Genomic DNA, 17,509 nt, shown 5'->3' with positions numbered 1-17,509 from the left:
TCGCACCACTCAGCCAGACGATCCACCTCCTCCCTGTAGGCGGCCTCATCGTTGTCACTGATGAGGCCAATCACCGTGGTGTCATCTGCAAACTTAATGATGGTGTTGGAACCATCAGCAGGTCTGCAGTCGTGGGTGAAGAGGGAGTAGAGGAAAGGGCTCATCACACAGCCTTGTGGTACACCGGTGTTCATTGTGATGGTAGATGAGCAGCGGTTATCCAGCCGGACATGTTGGGGGCGGTTGGTCAGGAAGTCCAGTAACCATTTGCAGATGAGGGAACTGATACCCAGGTCTGTCAGTTTCCTGATGAGTTGTGAGGGGTGGATTGTATTGAATGCTGAACTGAAGTCTATAAACAGCATTCTGGCGTAGGTGTTGTTGTTGTCCAGGTGTGAGAGGACAGAGTGCATTGCGATGGAGACTGCATCCTCTGTGCTCCACTCCCAGGAAGTGGATTATTCTGCAATCAATTACCTGATCTGTCCCTGACAGAATGCTTTGAGTGGAAACATAAAGAGCCTAAAGCTCCTCAAACAACATCTGAACACAGTCACTGTATAGGTCTGGCAAAGCATCACAAAGGAGGAAACCTGTTATTTGGTCTGATCTGAACCTGACAGAACAGCATTCCACTCGCTTAAAGCAAACATAATGGCCTAAAATCCTTCAAACAAACACTGAAGACAGCCTCAGTATAGGTTTGGCAAAGGATCACAAAGGAGGAAACCTATTACTTGGTCATGTTTATGAATTCCAAATTTCAGGCAGTCACTGCTTGTGAAGGATCCTCAACAAAGAAATCTAAAATATTTGTTAAGTTAATTTGTCTAAATACATTTGAGTCCCCGAAAATAGGGGACGGGGTATAGATGGTGGTAATTCCTCAACACCTGAGGCAGTATTTCTGTTCAGCTGCTTGAATTAGAGCTGAAAATCTGCACTTGAACAGGTTTTGATTGATTCATTTCAGATCTACTATTGTGTTTAAAGAAAAAAGCATTATGAAAATTGTTACTTGTTACTAATTGCTACTTCATATTAAAACATTTTAAATGGACCCATTTGATTATAAAAATATCTGTAAACATATTTAGTACAACTAAATGGCATTAATCAGCTCAGTGTCTTATTGCATTCTGAATTCAACACCAGGGAGAAATGGGCTGAGCACTATGCAAGTAAATGCCTCTGTCTCTCAAGTCCTTGGGAATGAACCCATTGAACTCCCTGAGGTGTATGGAAATAACTAGCAGAATGCAAAATCTTATATCCACTCTGCCATCTAGTGGCCAGAAGCCATTATTGCTTCTAAAGAGCCGTTAAGTAGCAACAGATGGTAAGGTTTCAAATCCATTTGTTTGTGGTTAAATGGTGAAAAGAAGGTGGGCCTTCTTGTTTAATAACATTTTTTGACAGTGGCGATGAAAAAATGCAGGGTTTAAGCACAAGTTAGAAGAAAATGTGATTTATTATGGTAATAAAAATGATATGAACAACCAGAAAATCACGTTCTTATTACATAATCAAACCATACTTTCTTGGTTAAATCGACTATTCCATGAGTGTCAAAATAAAATAGTTACTTCATGTACTTGCTGTGAACAGGGGGTGTTTATAAACAGATTAAACAGATCTTTCAGCTCAAATGAGCAACTCATAACAACATGGTATTAACTTCAGGCATTTTAAAACACAAAGAAACAGTTAAAACTAGTATTTTGCTCTTTTAGCACAGACAAGAAAAAGAATGGAAATATAAGATGAAAACGAAACAGGAAATGCATGACCTGTGTGAGAAACAGCACTAACTGCAGCAATGAAACTAAAAGTAGTAGTTGTAATAAAACCATCCTTTAAGATCACAAAATCCAAAGTATTTTGTTGTAATATAAAACAAATATAAAACCTGAATTTTAAATATAAAATAGAACCTACAATAAAAAACAACCAGATGGTAACCTAGACTCCACCGCACAATCTTTTACCAATAAAATTAAATTTAATGTTTTCCACTAAACCAAATGAGAATGAAACAAATATTTTAGAAACAGATGTTGTTAATTTTCATATCAACCATTATTCTAACATATAGGCATACGCCCAGCTTACTAGTCAGCGTCTGCGAATTGGTCTGGCTCAGTGGGAATGATGTGACGGGACCATATCAGGGGGTGCGGGTGGTGCACCGCTGGTGTGTAACTGGCTGACATGGGCAGGGCCGCTGTGTCCCTTTGCTTCAGTGTCAGGTCCTGCAAAGCAAAACGGAGGACGTCTTCTGGACCTGAAACAGGCAGCAACACACGTCATGGCCTGAATCCTAAAAGTAGTACTGACACCTACATCAGCTTCAATGAAAACAGGATGCTGAAGGACTGAAACTTGCTGTTTCTAATATTCATTTTTAATTTAGTATATATCCTGGCACTTTTATGCACATTTGACCATTTAAATGAAAGGAAATGTAGATAACACTTTATAACTGCAATGAGCCATTTCAAAGTGGCTCTGTGTGGCAAGACTCGCTTCTCTAAGGACTTTGGTTTCAGCAGTTTTCCTTTATGACAGAAAAGGTAATGACTACTACTACTATTAATACACATCAGGTAAACTTTAAAATTTCCTTGTTTGACCTCAGTGGTGAAGATATATTCAGTAATCAACCTTACAGCAACATAAATTTATAACTTATTACATATGCATGTATATAATAACGAAGACATTTAAATTCAGTACTGTAAAGAGAGTAGATGTCATGAAAATGTTTTTTTCTTTACCATAAGGTCTGACCCCAAAACACATGTTTTTCCAGTCAGAGCGCGTGCCCTCCTGGATCTCTTTTCCCCAGTCTTCCTCCGCTTCTATGGGTGCGGGTGAAAGAATTTCCGGGTAGACGACTTCTTTGTCTCTGCAAGAGGGCTCATGTTAATTAAAGCAGCGGTCCCCAACCTTTTTTGCGCCACGGACCGGTTTATGCCCGACAATATTTTCACGGACCGGCCTTTAAGGTGTCGCGGATAAATACAACAAACTAAAACTAGTACCGGTACCGAAAAAAAGAAAATTTATTCATAACACATGCGAAAAGACCAAGGAAAACCGAGTAAACGATAAAAACGATAACGAAATAACGCTGAAAACCAATAAAAACCCTGAAAACTATACATTTCACACCTGAGCCTCAACTCTCGCGGCCCGGTACCGGTCCAAGGGTTGGGGACCGCTGAATTAAAGTGTTCCATAATCAGAGGGAAGGGAAATTAATTACATATTTGAAATACATTTCTGGTTGTTAGTGGCAGTATTTTTCGCCACAGTTTACATCTGATGTGTGCACAAAACCATTAATGTTGGAATTACTGTAACTGTGTGCTTTAAAAAAATGCTATACAAATAAAGTTATATTTATGAGTATTATAGAGTATTTTTATGCTTTAATTCTTGCTGTCATTATGTGAATGAGATGAAAAAAATAATTTACCATTCCCATACGTTTTCACTGAATATAATAATTCAGTACAATATGCACAACTCATTCTTCACATCCAGAAGAAGCTTTGATGCATCTCTCCACTCAGTCTCAAGCATTAAAGGGTTATGGGAAGATGGGCTGTTTATACAAGAGCAGCTGGTCAGGGTGATAGAAGGGCAGCAGGACGGTTATCTGCTCCTTTGTGCAAAGAATTAACCTCCAGCGGGCTGCTCATGTACATGTTTATGTCGCTCCGATGCATCTGTTATCACTTTAATTTGCACCGAAACAAGTGAAATGGATTCACAATGATTTATGCTTTTTACCTGGACACAATGATATCCCTTAAGTCTCTGTGTGTAAATCTACAGACAGATTTGAGCCTAACTATTATGTTTTTAGTGTTCATACTGTGCTGGCTGGAGATTTAAGAGACAGATATGCACAAGAATATTGATATCACTCTCACATGTTACTCACAGCAAGATAAGCAGTTATCTAAAATAATAACTAAAGCATTCAATTTTCTGTCGTCTCATCTGAAACTTCACTCAAGTTGGGACTGAAAGCATTTATTCTTCTACTTCATGAGTATAATTTTTGTACAGGAATACTTTTAATGACTGTTTCCAATACAAAATTATAGTGTGAAATTGTCTGCACTACAGGAGCTTTTATAATTTCACATATTCAATCTATGGACACATCTGAATCCCCCTCGCTCTGTGCACAGTCCCACTGGAATGGCATTCCCTAGGCTGTTCCCATAAATCTGGAAGCATAGAATTGAGAACCCCCCTTGCTTGAAGTAAAGGACCCTGGCTAACCCTAAAAAACAACCCCATAGCATTATCCCTCCTCCATCAAACTTTACAGTTGACTTTTATGCACCTTGTTCTGTACTTCAGGGCTGAGTTGCAATGGTTCGTAATTTATGAGGGAAGAACTTTACAAACTTAACTGATTTATTACAAAAGTGGCATCCTATTACAGTACCCCACTCAGATTTAATGAGGTCTTTAGAACAACCCATTCTTTCACAAATGTTTGTATTTGTTTTTATGCAGAAGGGAGTAAACTTGACTCATCTCCATCAGCTGAGCATTACGTATTACTTATCTGTCTCAGGGCCTCTGCAGTAGTAAATCTTGCTACTCTAGGGCTGTTATTAATGGTCCACTGCAAAACCATTAAAAAAACGTGTTGATTTTAAGTAGAATCAACACATATAGGTATATATAGGCTGGACTTGAGAACTTTAAGATTAAGATAAGTGATGCACCTCTTCTTGTGTCTCGATCTCCTCCACCTTTTCTTCTTCCCTGACGCCGATAGGCTGGGATCTGGTACCTTTTGGTCAATGTTACTGGGTGGAGCACTAACTTTGGCTGAGTTACCACTCAGGAGATCTTCACTGCCGTTTCCATCAGATGCTGGGGCATCACAGAGAGCTGGAATTTTGCATCCTTGTTTCTTGAGGGTCCCTGAGGGTGCTGCTTTTGTACTCTTGCCTTTGTAGCCATAGTTAAAATAATCGTTAATCCTGTATGTGGGTTTAGGACCATGCTGTGTGCCAGCTGGTGTGCTCCTACTGATTCTGCTGGCAGAAGCTGAGCATCCATTGTAAACAACTGCTCCATTAACCAAACCTGTGTTGTTGATCAGATCATTGGTTTTACGGCTGTTGTGATAGGTTCCCCTTCTGTTAGGCTCAAAGTTCATACAAGCCTGAGGCATCGCTTCACCTGTGAAACAGATGGAAGAGATTGGCTGAATTTCTTACATGATTTGTGTCAGTTGAGTGTGATTAGACCAAAAGTGACCCAAATGTTATACTTGGACTTCTTTAGAGACTTTAGTTAATAATGAAAACATGTCATTAACGGCACCAACAGACCTCAGGTTATTTACATATCAAAGAGATTATCTAATTCTTACAGTGACTGACACTGAGAACACAATACTTTCAAATGTAAATTACTGACAAGTCTCCTTCCCTTTATACTAAGGACTGTTGGTTTTAGTGACGTTTCTAAACATATTTCCTGTATTAAAGTCTGATTCACAAACATTTACTTTTAGTGTGAATAGGCAGCTTTGAGCTGACAAATCTGGATATCGTCTGATTAGCAGTAGCTTCATTTTTCAGCATGACAATAATCCCAAACACACTGCCAATGAAGTAAACGCCACATGGAACTAAAAATCCCCCCCACCCACAGTGAAACAGTATCTGTCATGGATTGGCCTTCCCAGAGCTTGGACCTCAACAGTATTGAAACAATGTGCGATCAATTTGTCAGAGGAGGGAACAAAAGCCAGCCAACATCCAAAAGCTTTTGGGTGTCCTTCAGGATGCCTGGAAAACTACTCCTGAAGACCACTTAAAGAAATTACAAGAAAATCTGTCTAAAAGAGACATCCATACCATTATTGACTTTCATTAATTGTAAAAAGCCTGTTTTTGCCTCTTATACTGTTTTTTCCATTTATGTTTGCACATGCTCAATACATCTCTGCACCCATCTCATTCTTTTTCTACGGAGCCCCGCAGGGGACATGGGAGAAAAAAAAAATTAAGACGGACTTTTCCGAGATCTCGCAAAACTTTTAGCCGCATTCTTTTTTTTTTTATTGACAAAGCACGAAATACAAATACAAAATAGCAAACACAATGTCAGGGGGTTCGTATAAAAAAGCCAAATAGACACAGTCTATTATAGAATCACATAATATTGAACAGGGAACATAGGTTTACGGTTTTGACAGCTTTTTGATTTTGAGAATGTTGTATGGTTTTAACATATTGTTTGGTTTCATTTAAAAAGCACCGAAAGGATGGTTTTGCGTTAGAAAATTTCGACTTATGTATATGAAATTTAGCCAATAATATCAATAAGTTAATCTTTTAGCCGCATTCTTCGGACGCCGGCTCGAAGCCAACTGGGAGGTCGAGGCACGATGTGCCGGGAAAGCGGTGTTCCACCCAGCTGTAGTAGGTCTCGACCTCCCGTTAGCTTCGAGCTAACGGGAAGAATGCGGCTAAAACTTTTGCGAGATCCCGAGTTTGTTTTGCGAGATCTCGCAAGTCCGTCTTAATTTTTTTTCCTCCCATGTCCCCTGCGGGGCTCCGTATTTTTCCTTTTACAATACCAAAAAAAGATGGGGTGGCTCAAAGCTTTTGCACAGTACTATATAAAAAGTCTAAACTTGGGGAATGGTTTTAATGAGGACTTAAAACTGTGCAATTCATTTTTTGTCTAGTGCATATACTGACTAATGATTGTTTTTGGTGAAATTTAGTTGGTGTGTCTCTATCCGGTTGTTCAGTGATGACGCGACGAATCCTACTTCCGGGTCTAAAGTAGTCTGCGTTTAATATGGCTTTTGTGTTGTTAACATGTTTAATGTTATGTATTTTCTTCTATTTGATCTCAAAAAGCTCCTAAAACAGTCAGTGATCACTGTTGACCTCCCTCGGCTTTTATTACCGCTAATCATTTATTTAAGCTCAGTTTTTAAAACCTTAGGATGTAACTACAGCCCAGCCCATGCAGCAGTATATGAATGACTAACCTCGTATTGTGGATGGATTATCTCAGTTGTTCTCCTGGCTGAAGTTTGGTCCTTTTACAGCATCCTGCCATGTGATTACATTTGTTCCTGACCACCGAGAACACTCACATTAACTTTTATCGAGTGGAAAAAAAGTTAGCTTGTTTATATTATGCTAACATAGCTGTGTCGCTAGCGGTCACGTAGCACATCATTATATACCAGCTAGCCCAACTTCAGTAACCCTACAAACGTCACTGCTGTTTAGTTTTCTGTCTTCATTTATGCTGGAAGTGATAGCAGAGCTGTACGTTTTAATTTGTTTCCAAAACCCCACAGTCAGGACATGCTATATTGTATTTAGATAGAAGCTAGCGAGCTAACTCCCTGCTAACTTTAACTCCGTTAAATGTCATAAATTCCGTTTTCATGGATGCCTGGATGTTAAACTCAATTGTTACACCTGGTAGAGCAGAACGCTGATCATTTTATTAAAGATGAAAGACTTTAGACAGTTTTTCAACTCTCAGTAATCCCATAGTGATCGTTTGATATATGGACCTGCAGCGGAGTTTAGACCCAGACACGGCTAGTGACGTCAGACTGAACAACCGGATAGAAAACAATGGCGGTCCATTAAGCTAAACTTTCAGCCTAAACCTTTTCAGTCAACACCTTTCTTACTTTTTTTCTGTTAAATAGTTATTTTCATTGGTATTAATAAAAAAACTAAACAATAAATAATTTAAATCGTAAACAATTTTACCTTAACAATAACCAAACATACTGACACTTAGCTAGCTTTGTGCTCTTTTAACCCCAGTGAATGTAGGCGCCCTGTTTTCTGTTAGCGGGCTAACAACTTTAGCGCCGTTATCAACAGCTATCGTCATGCCGGCTGCTAAAAGTTTGTGAGCTTCCTGTGGGAAGAAAACAACAGGGAGCAGATAACATACACGGAAAGCACCAAGTTATGCGTTCACATGCAAGTTTACCTTAAAACATCACTCACATTATGCTTAATTTTAATTTAACTCTTACCTGCACCGCTGTGTCGGGCACACCAGCCGCGTGCAGCACCCAGCTGATCAAATGAAGCTGCGCAGTTCGCCGATAGGAGGCGCCAGAGTACACAAATACTGCTCCGAGAGCAGGTACAAATAAATATATAAATGAAAGAAGATAAAGAATAAAATCTAAAAATAAAACTAATGTATAAAAATAAATAAATGAATGAAATAAATACATAAAACAATAACTGGCATTTATAATCCGCAAAATCTCTAATAACACCTAAATTAACTGTAATGTAATTAGTCAAATTAGGTAAAACTACATGTATAAAAGCACCAGTCACAGTCAAATCAGATAGAAATGTTTTTTCTGTCGTTGCTCCAAAATAATGTTGTAAGGAAGATTTATTTAATAATTATTTTTGGGGGTTTTTTTCCCTCAATGCCTGGGCTTACATGGGTATTGACCATACATAACTAAACAGCGCAGTGCTGCCCTTTTACAAAAGGTTGTAAATCTTGCATTTTAAGATTTCCCATATGAGAATACACAATACACACAAACACATAAAATAAAACATTAAAGTTAAAACATTCTCATTTGGCGACATGACTATTTTCATGCCAGCGCAAACACTTTTATTTACAGCAAAGTACATAATGGCAGCTAAGACAGCAGCAGCATACACTTTAGGCACAATGTTTATGTTTTAGAAACTATAGCTGAATTCAAATGAAAATAACAGAAATTTCATGAGACAACATCACTGCCAAAGCCATTTTTTATTGCTATTTAAGATGACTGCATCCAATCGGATCGTCCTAATAACAGAAAGCTAAAAGCCATGAGTTTGTGACAGTTTTTACAGCTCAGTGTGTCTTGAATTTTTGTTTTTTTACTTGAAGAATGGCATAAGTGGATTAAAAGTGAAAAGATTTAAGATGCAAAACAGGACACAGATCAGCAGGTACAGGTAATAAGTTAATATTGCTCATAATAGTCACCGTTTAAGTTAGGAAGACAGTAAACAACCATATATAAAAACCCACTTTGAAACTGATTGAAAATCAGTGGACTTACTGAATCTAACAAAAACCTTGAAAAAAAACTCAAAAATCATTGCTCACTGTGTTTATATAAAAAAAGGAAAGAAAAGAAGATAAACTGGCTTGCATACGTCACAGTCTTGTGCTATACTGCAAACAGGACAGCTAAGCAACAACAATTAGTTTCTTGATTAATCTGTATAAAAGTGTTTTCTCAGTATCAATCTGAAAAAAGATTGGTGAGTGGCACATAAAATACAAATTATCACTAGATAATTACAACATTTACAAGTCATGAAAATGTCATACATAGACAGAAAACGCACTTTCCAAAAAACAGCGTAAATCTATAGCGAGATTATCTCGAAAAATGTCCTCAAAAGGCACAGACAGAAGTAAATGTGACCATGCAAAAGGAAACAAAACCTTTTTTTGTGCAAGGAAGCAAAACTCAAGTTTAGAATAATTACATAATACATGAGATTGTAATTGTTTCCCCTCTGAAAACAATGCCCTCCATATAACAGTACTAAATACTGTACACATGTTGCCAAATGTATTAACCAGTTTCAATGGAAAACTGCTTTTTTGGCCACACAGAAAGTTAATAAGGAATCGTACATTCGTGATATTTACAGTTTAAGAGGGCTTCAGAGTCATTGGGGCTTAAACTACAATCTGCAACCTGCTGTAGGTGCAAATGTGACAAATCAAGTCTTTTGTACCAAAAAGTGAGTCTCCTGTGCACGCTCACATCCGGTATCCAAGTCACTGAACATGAAAAGACAACTTGGTAAACCACGTTACAATGGCTACCAGTCACTCCACCTCACGCTGTACATTCACATCTTTATATTTCTGTGCAACATCATTTGGGGTCTATTACAAAGCAACAGTGACTTTTTATCAAGCTCAAGTTTAGCTAGCAAATAGCAGCCATGGAAGTTACAGTTTGAAGACACTCCTTGGTTGCAGCTTCAGCGCCATAACGCGACACTCAGCGACTCGTCTGTACCAACTAAGGGCCACTTCTCAGTGAAAACTGTTCACCGCTTTAGGACTGATTGATGTACGAAGTGTGGTTTCGTGGAAGACGTGCGCAAGAGTGAACGAAAAACGAAATTTCACTTTCAGTGTACCTTCATCGACTTCACAAAAAGCCTCTTTTGGTAGCATACCTGGCCTATCATGTAACATCCCCACCTGTTTAGGGTCAACGCTCTTCCTTAATTCATCGTCTTCAATTTATAATGTGGGCATCACTCTTTTTCTCTCTCTGACCACTTGTGCCTCGCTTCTTGACCTTCTTTCAGCACATACTTGTCCAAATATGTCATCACACGCACTCAGAGACTGGCAACAGTGGCCTGGCCTGTCTCACTCTGGATTTAAAGTCTGCTTGTCATGTTGCTCTACTGTCTTATTGTGCCTCTCTACGCCATGCCAAACAGCTTCAGGATAAAGCTGTTTACATTTTCTTTTTTTTCCCTCCAGTTTTCATGTCCAGTGTACTAAATCAAGTGAATCTTCAAAGCACGTTGGACACTGAATATTCCTGGAGTTTTCACAAGAGATCAATCTTGTGACTTCAACTCCAGCTCACAGCATAGACAGAATAAAAATGTGATCAAATGAGTAGAACAGTCACAGTAGCATAACCAGTCAGTGAACAATCACTGGCTGAGAAAACTCCCTTTTGTTCAACACAGAATCCCCTTCTACCATCCTGAAGAGACGCTCTTCTTGGCACAAACAGCAGGGGGCGATGCATGTCTGTTTACGTAAGACTGGCTCTGTTTTTCTGTACACTTTCCCCCCGATTCAGGTCACCCTGCTCTGATCAGACAACTGGAATGATCCTCACTCTCCCAAGATCAGGAACGCTGCTCATTCCAGTTGAGTCGCTGCTAGTTCTTTATCTCTAGAATGGAGGGGTTGTGGTCCAGGATGTTCAGGATGATTTTGTCCATGTACTGCCGCAGACGTAAATTGATCTCCTCTTGCTCCTTCAGGGCTTCCATTAACTAGGGAGAAATATGTACAATACATGTTTATTCATTAGAAAAAAAAAATGTTACTATGATTCAGTTACATGACAATGAGCTCACTGTACTCAAATGGCCACCACAGTTACCACATCTGCATCCATTAGGGCAACTTTTTGATGTAGCAAAAAACCTGCATCAGCTTTGTGATGCTATCATTTCAACATGGACCAAAATCTGAGGAATGTTTCTGTCACCTTGTTGAATCTGTGCCACGAAGAATCGAGGCAATTTCAATGTCACTAGCAAGGTGTACCTAATAAAGTGGCTGTTGACTGTATTATAATTTTAGAAAAAATAAAACTTTTAACCAACCAACCAAAAAAGTAATGCCAATGTTGAAAAAAATCTAACTAATGCACTGAACTCCTCTGAAAACAAGGAATGAAAATAACATTTTAAAAACTGCACAGAAATATGATAACTCATAGTAATGCTCTCCTCATTATGCAGATATAGATTTAATTGTAAAACAGAGGTAGATGCATAACATCGTACTGCTGTGATATGGCCTGAAAAACAGCTATTTCTCACTGTAACTAAGGAACCTGTAAGCACTGAGATAAAACCCTGTCTGGAAGCTGTCAGTAAGACTCAGAATATTAAAAAAATAAAAAATAAAAAATAAAAAAATCACATTGTAGCCGCAGGGGTGTTCATGTTCTTTGTTACAAGTCTGCATAACTGATTTTACCTGGTCTCTGGAGGCATTATCGATCTCAGCAGCTAGAGACTGAGCCTTGGTCTGTGTGGCAAACAAATTCTTGGCTTCATGCAGGCTGAGGCTGATGATCTGACCGTTCAGGTCCTCGTTCTGCTCTCTAAGCTTCTGGTTCTCCTAAAATGCAAAATCAGGGGAGGAGGTGGAGGACAGAGAGCGAGAAAGGACAAGATAAGTTCCTAGGCCATAAAAGTGCACTAAAATGACTTTTTAAAAAAAAAGAAAAGACCACTACTCAAGCCACACTCAACCCATTTGACAAAGCACTGCGGTTGGTAGCAGCAAACTCAGCAATGCACGTCTATGTTTGCAGCACCTACGAGATGTAACATGGGTTATGCGTGTTACAGAACAAACTCTTCCCTGCTTTTTCTGGTGTGTTATGAAAGCTCCACGATCAAGTTGCCTTAAACTGCTGACAAGAGGTCAGTTTGCGTTTCCCTTAAGTCTATCCTTAAACATTAGTGAGGGAACTGCAGCGCCCGGTCAGCATGGACAACTTCACTCTACTCCATTGTCGTGATTAGTGGTTAATCGGTAGGTCAGAGGTCACGGAGGCAATTTTACCATCAGACCGGGACGGAGCCGAGCCCCAGTCAACACCAGGTGCTGGTATTCAGGGGGAAGAAAGTCCTGGGACACAAATCGCTGGACACACACACACAGACATTTACAAAAAGGTGCACAGGCAAGCATAAGAGAGTGAATTCATCCTTCTCGTGGGTGAACAGAGGCCGTGATCCATCACATATAAAACACAGACAGTTTTATTACTTGTCCGAATTCAAAAGACATGCTGGTAACTCTGCTGGGAGGAGCAGATTTAGAGAAAGACAGGACACAAAAGCAGAATGAAACTACTGCTATTACTCCTTTACTTGCTTGCTTGCAAGGTGTGACAAGTTTGGCTCGAAGCCAGGAGGACATGGACCGTATCATGTTAAGTCACTGATAAAACGGACACTGAATGAATCAGCAGTTCTGGCCGGCTGTGCCATTTAAAAGTTACCTCAAGGCCACGTGGGTTTGATAACTCCAGATTTTTATGGTGCCTTTGTCTGGCTTAGGAACATCAAAGCGACATTTCTAATGCATATGAACTCGTGATAAAAAGTCACACAAAAGCTTCTGCACAACTGCTTTTATGCATCTTATCTGAGAGGACATCTGAAAAACACTTTCATCTACTTGCTTATCTCTAATGTTTGCTTTACACCAGGTCTGGCCACTTAACAGGACTGCAACAATAAGATCTGCCTTGTAACTGTAGCAGGCAAAATGTCAGACAAACAGATCTTAAGGAAAAGATAAAGATCACATATCCTCTGCAGCTGGCACGGCATTTAGCAATGCTGAACTTCTCTTTAATGGTTAAAAGATCGGCACAGTACATCGGGGGATCACAGCAGTTCTAATGCACAACAATGTATTCTGGCTGAATGTAGTCTGTGACACTATATGCTCAATTTTCATCTTTTGGTTGTAGCCACAAAAACAGCTTCATGTACACAAGCAGAAAGGTTTATGTTCCTCTGGCAGCCAGTTAGCTGTGTTAAACGTTGTGGAGGTGTACTTCAGAAAAAGTTAAAATACAAAAGGTGCTCATGAAAAGTTGTAAAACTGTATGTGATAACAGTGTATTTTTTTGAGCTGAATTTCTATTTCTAGGGGCGATTACTGTACTGAATGCATCATTCAGCGTGATAGACAGTGGAAACATATACATATGAGCCAATAACTTATAAAATCAGTCAAAAATATTCACATTCAACGCTGAATCAATCAAGTCTAAGAAGCCAGGGTACATGAACTGCTACTCTAATCAAATGAAACATGAATAATCTGTAAATATATATTCATACATTACGTTACATTCAGTCTGTGGCAGCTTAATCTGTACTTCTTACTTCTGTGCATCTACCACCTCCACATGCATGAAAAGCTCCACATAAACACATTTCAAAAAGCAGAAACTCCTCATTTCTGTCATACGATCAAATCAAAACAGCATTTAGATATTTTTGAAAATCCTTAGATTGCTTACATACATTGACTGAAGGATTGTAGAAAGTTTTAAACACTGTTTCATATTCTTATTGTTCATTATTCATAACAAACAGTCTTAAAGCACATTCATTAGCAACAATACTCGCTGAACTGCCTATGCCCAACAGAGCATTTCATCAGTACCTGTTTGAGCCTCTTGACTTCATGCTCTAGCTCCACCTCCCTGCTCCTGTTGTTGAAGTCTGAGAGCCCCGTGGAGGAGCTTGGCCTCCGGCCTGACCTCTCTGCATCCAGCTTGAAGACCTGCAAGTGTTCCAGCTCTCGACGCAGGTCCTCTATCAGCTATGCAGCACAGAAAGAACGAATGAAAAACGTTATATAATGTGCAGAGGCAGCATATTGTAGGTGTAAGTGTATGAGTTGACATAAATGCTGCGAGAGACTGGTTACAGAGAAACTGAATGAGCAACATAACAAACAATCACACCTTGCTGTGTGTGTCTGGTTACATAAAATACTTCCTCCTACCTCCTGCATGGCATCCTTTTCTTTCTGGAACTGATGTCTATTTTGTTTCAGTTTGTCCATCATTTTCTTGTAAAGATCCATCTCATCCTTCAGGCGCAGGCTGGTATCCTCCAGCTTATCTGTCATCCTTTGCTTCTCCTAAGGATAGCCATATATACACACAGCTATAGTTTGAACTTTATTTTCCTTTATTTATCTGTGTGTTTGGTATTCAGGGTCATGGGAGTGCATTTCTTTTGAGCAAACAAGTTTTAGCACCAAGATAAAGTTTGCATTTATATTCTGTGATAAATTGCTTGCACAACATTTTGTAAGCTAGAGTCGGGTTTGGTGTCATTTGCATAGATACAAGTTCATAAATGAGGTGTGGTTCAAAACTAAGATGCTATCTCCACAGATATAATTACTGGCGTCTCTCTTTGGCTTTGTGAATGTTGAAGGAATTGTCGCTGTGCTCACAGGCGTGGATAGAAATGAGAAAACCCGCCGCGTTCGCAAGAGAAACAGACACCAAACTGCAGAGATTCACACACACACAACCGATGACAGACAACTACTTAACCTTTTAAAGCCTAAGCCATGAAATAAATGGCAGAAAAATAATTTTTTGGAAAATAGAGTGTTTACTGCACCTTCTGACAAAATGTTTTAAAAAATAAATTACATAATAATTTGCAAATATGAGTTTTAACATGTATCATATTTTCCACATAAGGTGGTTTTTTGTTGTTGCAATTTGTTCATTAAAAATGCATTGTGCAATTTCTTTTGGTTTTTCAGAAAAAAAAAAGTATACTGATGGTGTAAAAGTCTCAAAAACTCACAAAGACCCATGTATCAACTATAATACATCTGGCTTTAAAAGGTTAAATGACCAACACAGGAAATACAGCCGGAAACGTAAGCAACACTTACCTCATCCAGCTTCTCTGTCTGCGACTTGAGTCGGTTCATGTTAAGGGACATCTCATTATTCTCCTCCTCCAGCTGCTTAACTCTACAGACACAAAATCCCTTATGTCAGCGTGCATTTCTATAGTGTGGCACACAGTCAGCTAAGGCACTGGTTTGGGTAAAATACATGCTGTAGCTGTCCAGAGGCAGATGACTAAAACCCTGGGAGGACTCTCAGAGCTGTTAAGCATTTAGTTCTCCATTTTGCATTTATTTTCTTAAGCGAGCAGGGACATAAACATCATTATCCAAGATATGGTCGGTGTCTAATTCTCTCCGATTATTATTGAACTATAATGAGTTTCACATATTTACATAAAAAAAGATAATGCACAAATAATTGGGAAATGTGCTCAGCAAATTGTGCAACTGTGTGTTTCTCACCGGTTGGTCAGCAGCTCTATCTGTGTGTTCCTGTCTCTCTCCAGCTTGCTGTAAGCCTCTCTGTGGCGTCTCAGGCCCTCCTGCACACTTTGCTCTGCCCGGGTCTCTTGGTCTTTCAGCTGCTCCTCCAGCTCATGAACCCTGATGATGACGATGATGAACGCATCAGACAACATGATTTATTTTTTTGTTGCAAAGCATTAAAACCAAGCTTACTTTGGAAATGACTAAATGCTGCTGCAATTTTACATGAGTAATTTCAGTCAAATTATCTGCCCTTCATTTTCTTTTGTGCTGCTATAAATTAGACTAGATTCAACTTTAATGAGACTGTGCTGAGGATGGTACAAAGCCAGTGAAATGCAGTTAGCTGGAAGAGAACAGTCTATATACAGAAGTGCAAATGCAAATATACAGCAGCACTTTAAGTATGTTGGCATGTACAGCGAGTATAGCATATATGAGCATAAATAGTGTTGTCAGTGAAGAGATGTGTATGTATAAATTACATGCATGTTACATAATTTTATGCTTATGTTAAGATAAGACTAGTACAAAGGGGAAACAAAGTCCTCTACCTGTGCACTAGCTGAGTGTTCTCCTGCTTCAGTTTGGACTTGAGGTCACTGTTCAGCAGGATCTCATTCTCCAGTTCTGCCACCTTCTTCTCAAGAGAAGTGACCTGAGAGAAAAACAAACTGTGAAATTACACCAGAAACTAAATTAAATGTTACAATCCTATGCATCCCATGCATCTAAATTAGGTAATAAAGTTAACAGGGCAAGTTTGTAATTGAAAACAGATTCATAATGTTTTCTTTTTAACTTAGGTTTGCAAATGTAAGAACTGACAGAAATTAGTAAATGTTGCATTTTTAACATGCTGGAGGTGAGTGTTTAGTATCTCAGTTTTTCACTTCCACTGAAAATACTAGATCTGACATGATCACATCCAATGAGGAATCGACTTTTGTTTAAAAAAAAACGCAGTCATACAAATCACCACATGGAGCAAACTAACAGAAGGAAACATAAAGTCATACCTTCTCATTGATGTCGGTGTCGCAGGAGTCGATGCTGTCTCGGAAAAGGTCCTCTGTGCTGCCGTTACTGCTGCTCAAGTTGCTGTTGTGGAGCAGCTGCCTGCTCGAACAAACAGATAAACAGCTTAGAGAATATGCTCGGAATAGATCCAGGCAATGACCGGTTCTGGGTGTTTATGTTTCTGCAGCGAAGCTGCTGCAAGGTAACCCAGATATAGGACACTACAGTGCCAAAGAAAAGAAGCTGCTGCAAACAGGATTAACATGAGCATTCTCACACTCACACCCACACAGGTGTGTGTACATCTGGCTGTGATATTTATGTCATAATGTAGTTTTTAGCTTCCCCATTGTAAACTGATGGAATAACGTGGGAAAAACAAGCTGCTGGCCTATTACTGAGATTAGCAACAGAGAGGAGAGGAAACAAAAAGGAGAAAGGGCAGAAGAACAGTTAAAGAGAGCCATAAAGTGAAAGCAGCCATCAAACCAGACAGAGGAGAAAGTAAGAAGAACAGGGAGACAGCCAAGCCTTATATTGAATACATAGATCAGGCCCGACAGGCCATTTTCACTCTGTCACTATAACTCAATTTCTGTGGCTGAAAATAGGACAAAAGCCTAGATACAAAACATCTCACCCACTACAGACCAACAGTCCATGTAGTGGGCCACTCCTGCCACTAAAAAAAGATGATGTCAAACTCGTTTCCTCAGCTCTGAGACAAAAAACAAAAGTT

At 39.3% G+C, this 17,509-nt stretch overlaps 2 protein-coding genes across 5 annotated transcripts in view; both read right to left on the bottom strand.

Annotated features, from left to right (window-relative positions):
- Positions 1-1,479: 1,479 nt before the first annotated feature.
- LOC146572784 (uncharacterized) lies at positions 1,480-8,175 on the bottom strand. 3 transcript variants are annotated; one of them, XM_085278684.1, is made up of 4 exons: positions 8,069-8,175; positions 4,755-5,217; positions 2,778-2,908; positions 1,480-2,284 (listed from the first exon to the last, which is right to left on the bottom strand). In XM_085278684.1, the coding sequence occupies exons 2-4, from the start codon at positions 5,207-5,209 to the stop codon at positions 2,112-2,114; spliced, it is 759 nt and encodes a 252-aa protein (XP_085134810.1). In that variant the 5' UTR covers positions 5,210-5,217; positions 8,069-8,175; the 3' UTR covers positions 1,480-2,111. The 3 variants fall into 3 exon arrangements, with proteins under 3 accessions (XP_085134810.1, XP_085134811.1, XP_085134812.1); XM_085278685.1 differs by lacking the exon at positions 8,069-8,175 and adding an exon at positions 7,794-7,910; XM_085278686.1 differs by lacking the exon at positions 8,069-8,175 and adding an exon at positions 7,049-7,150.
- Positions 8,176-8,804: 629 nt separating this feature from the next.
- The window catches only part of rab11fip4b (RAB11 family interacting protein 4 (class II) b), a 29,956-nt gene continuing 21,251 nt past the window's right edge, over positions 8,805-17,509 (bottom strand). The window contains exons 6-14 of one of the 2 annotated variants that reach the window (XM_085277187.1): positions 16,770-16,869; positions 16,305-16,408; positions 15,727-15,867; positions 15,304-15,385; positions 14,389-14,526; positions 14,044-14,202; positions 12,421-12,501; positions 11,827-11,970; positions 8,805-11,111 (exon numbers count right to left, since the gene is read on the bottom strand). In XM_085277187.1, coding sequence (XP_085133313.1) covers positions 10,995-11,111; positions 11,827-11,970; positions 12,421-12,501; positions 14,044-14,202; positions 14,389-14,526; positions 15,304-15,385; positions 15,727-15,867; positions 16,305-16,408; positions 16,770-16,869 — 1,066 coding nt within the window. In that variant the 3' untranslated portion in view covers positions 8,805-10,994. The remainder of the gene's footprint in view (positions 11,112-11,826; positions 11,971-12,420; positions 12,502-14,043; positions 14,203-14,388; positions 14,527-15,303; positions 15,386-15,726; positions 15,868-16,304; positions 16,409-16,769; positions 16,870-17,509) is intronic. The other variant, XM_085277188.1, reaches the window with a different exon arrangement.

Source organism: Mchenga conophoros, linkage group LG6 (genome assembly GCF_057382185.1).
Source record: "Mchenga conophoros isolate Kocher_MC1m ecotype Shallow Benthic linkage group LG6, M_conophoros_male_GT1.1, whole genome shotgun sequence".
Classification (NCBI taxonomy): Eukaryota; Metazoa; Chordata; class Actinopteri; order Cichliformes; family Cichlidae; genus Mchenga; species Mchenga conophoros.
This window is presented reverse-complemented; position numbering and strand designations above follow the sequence as displayed.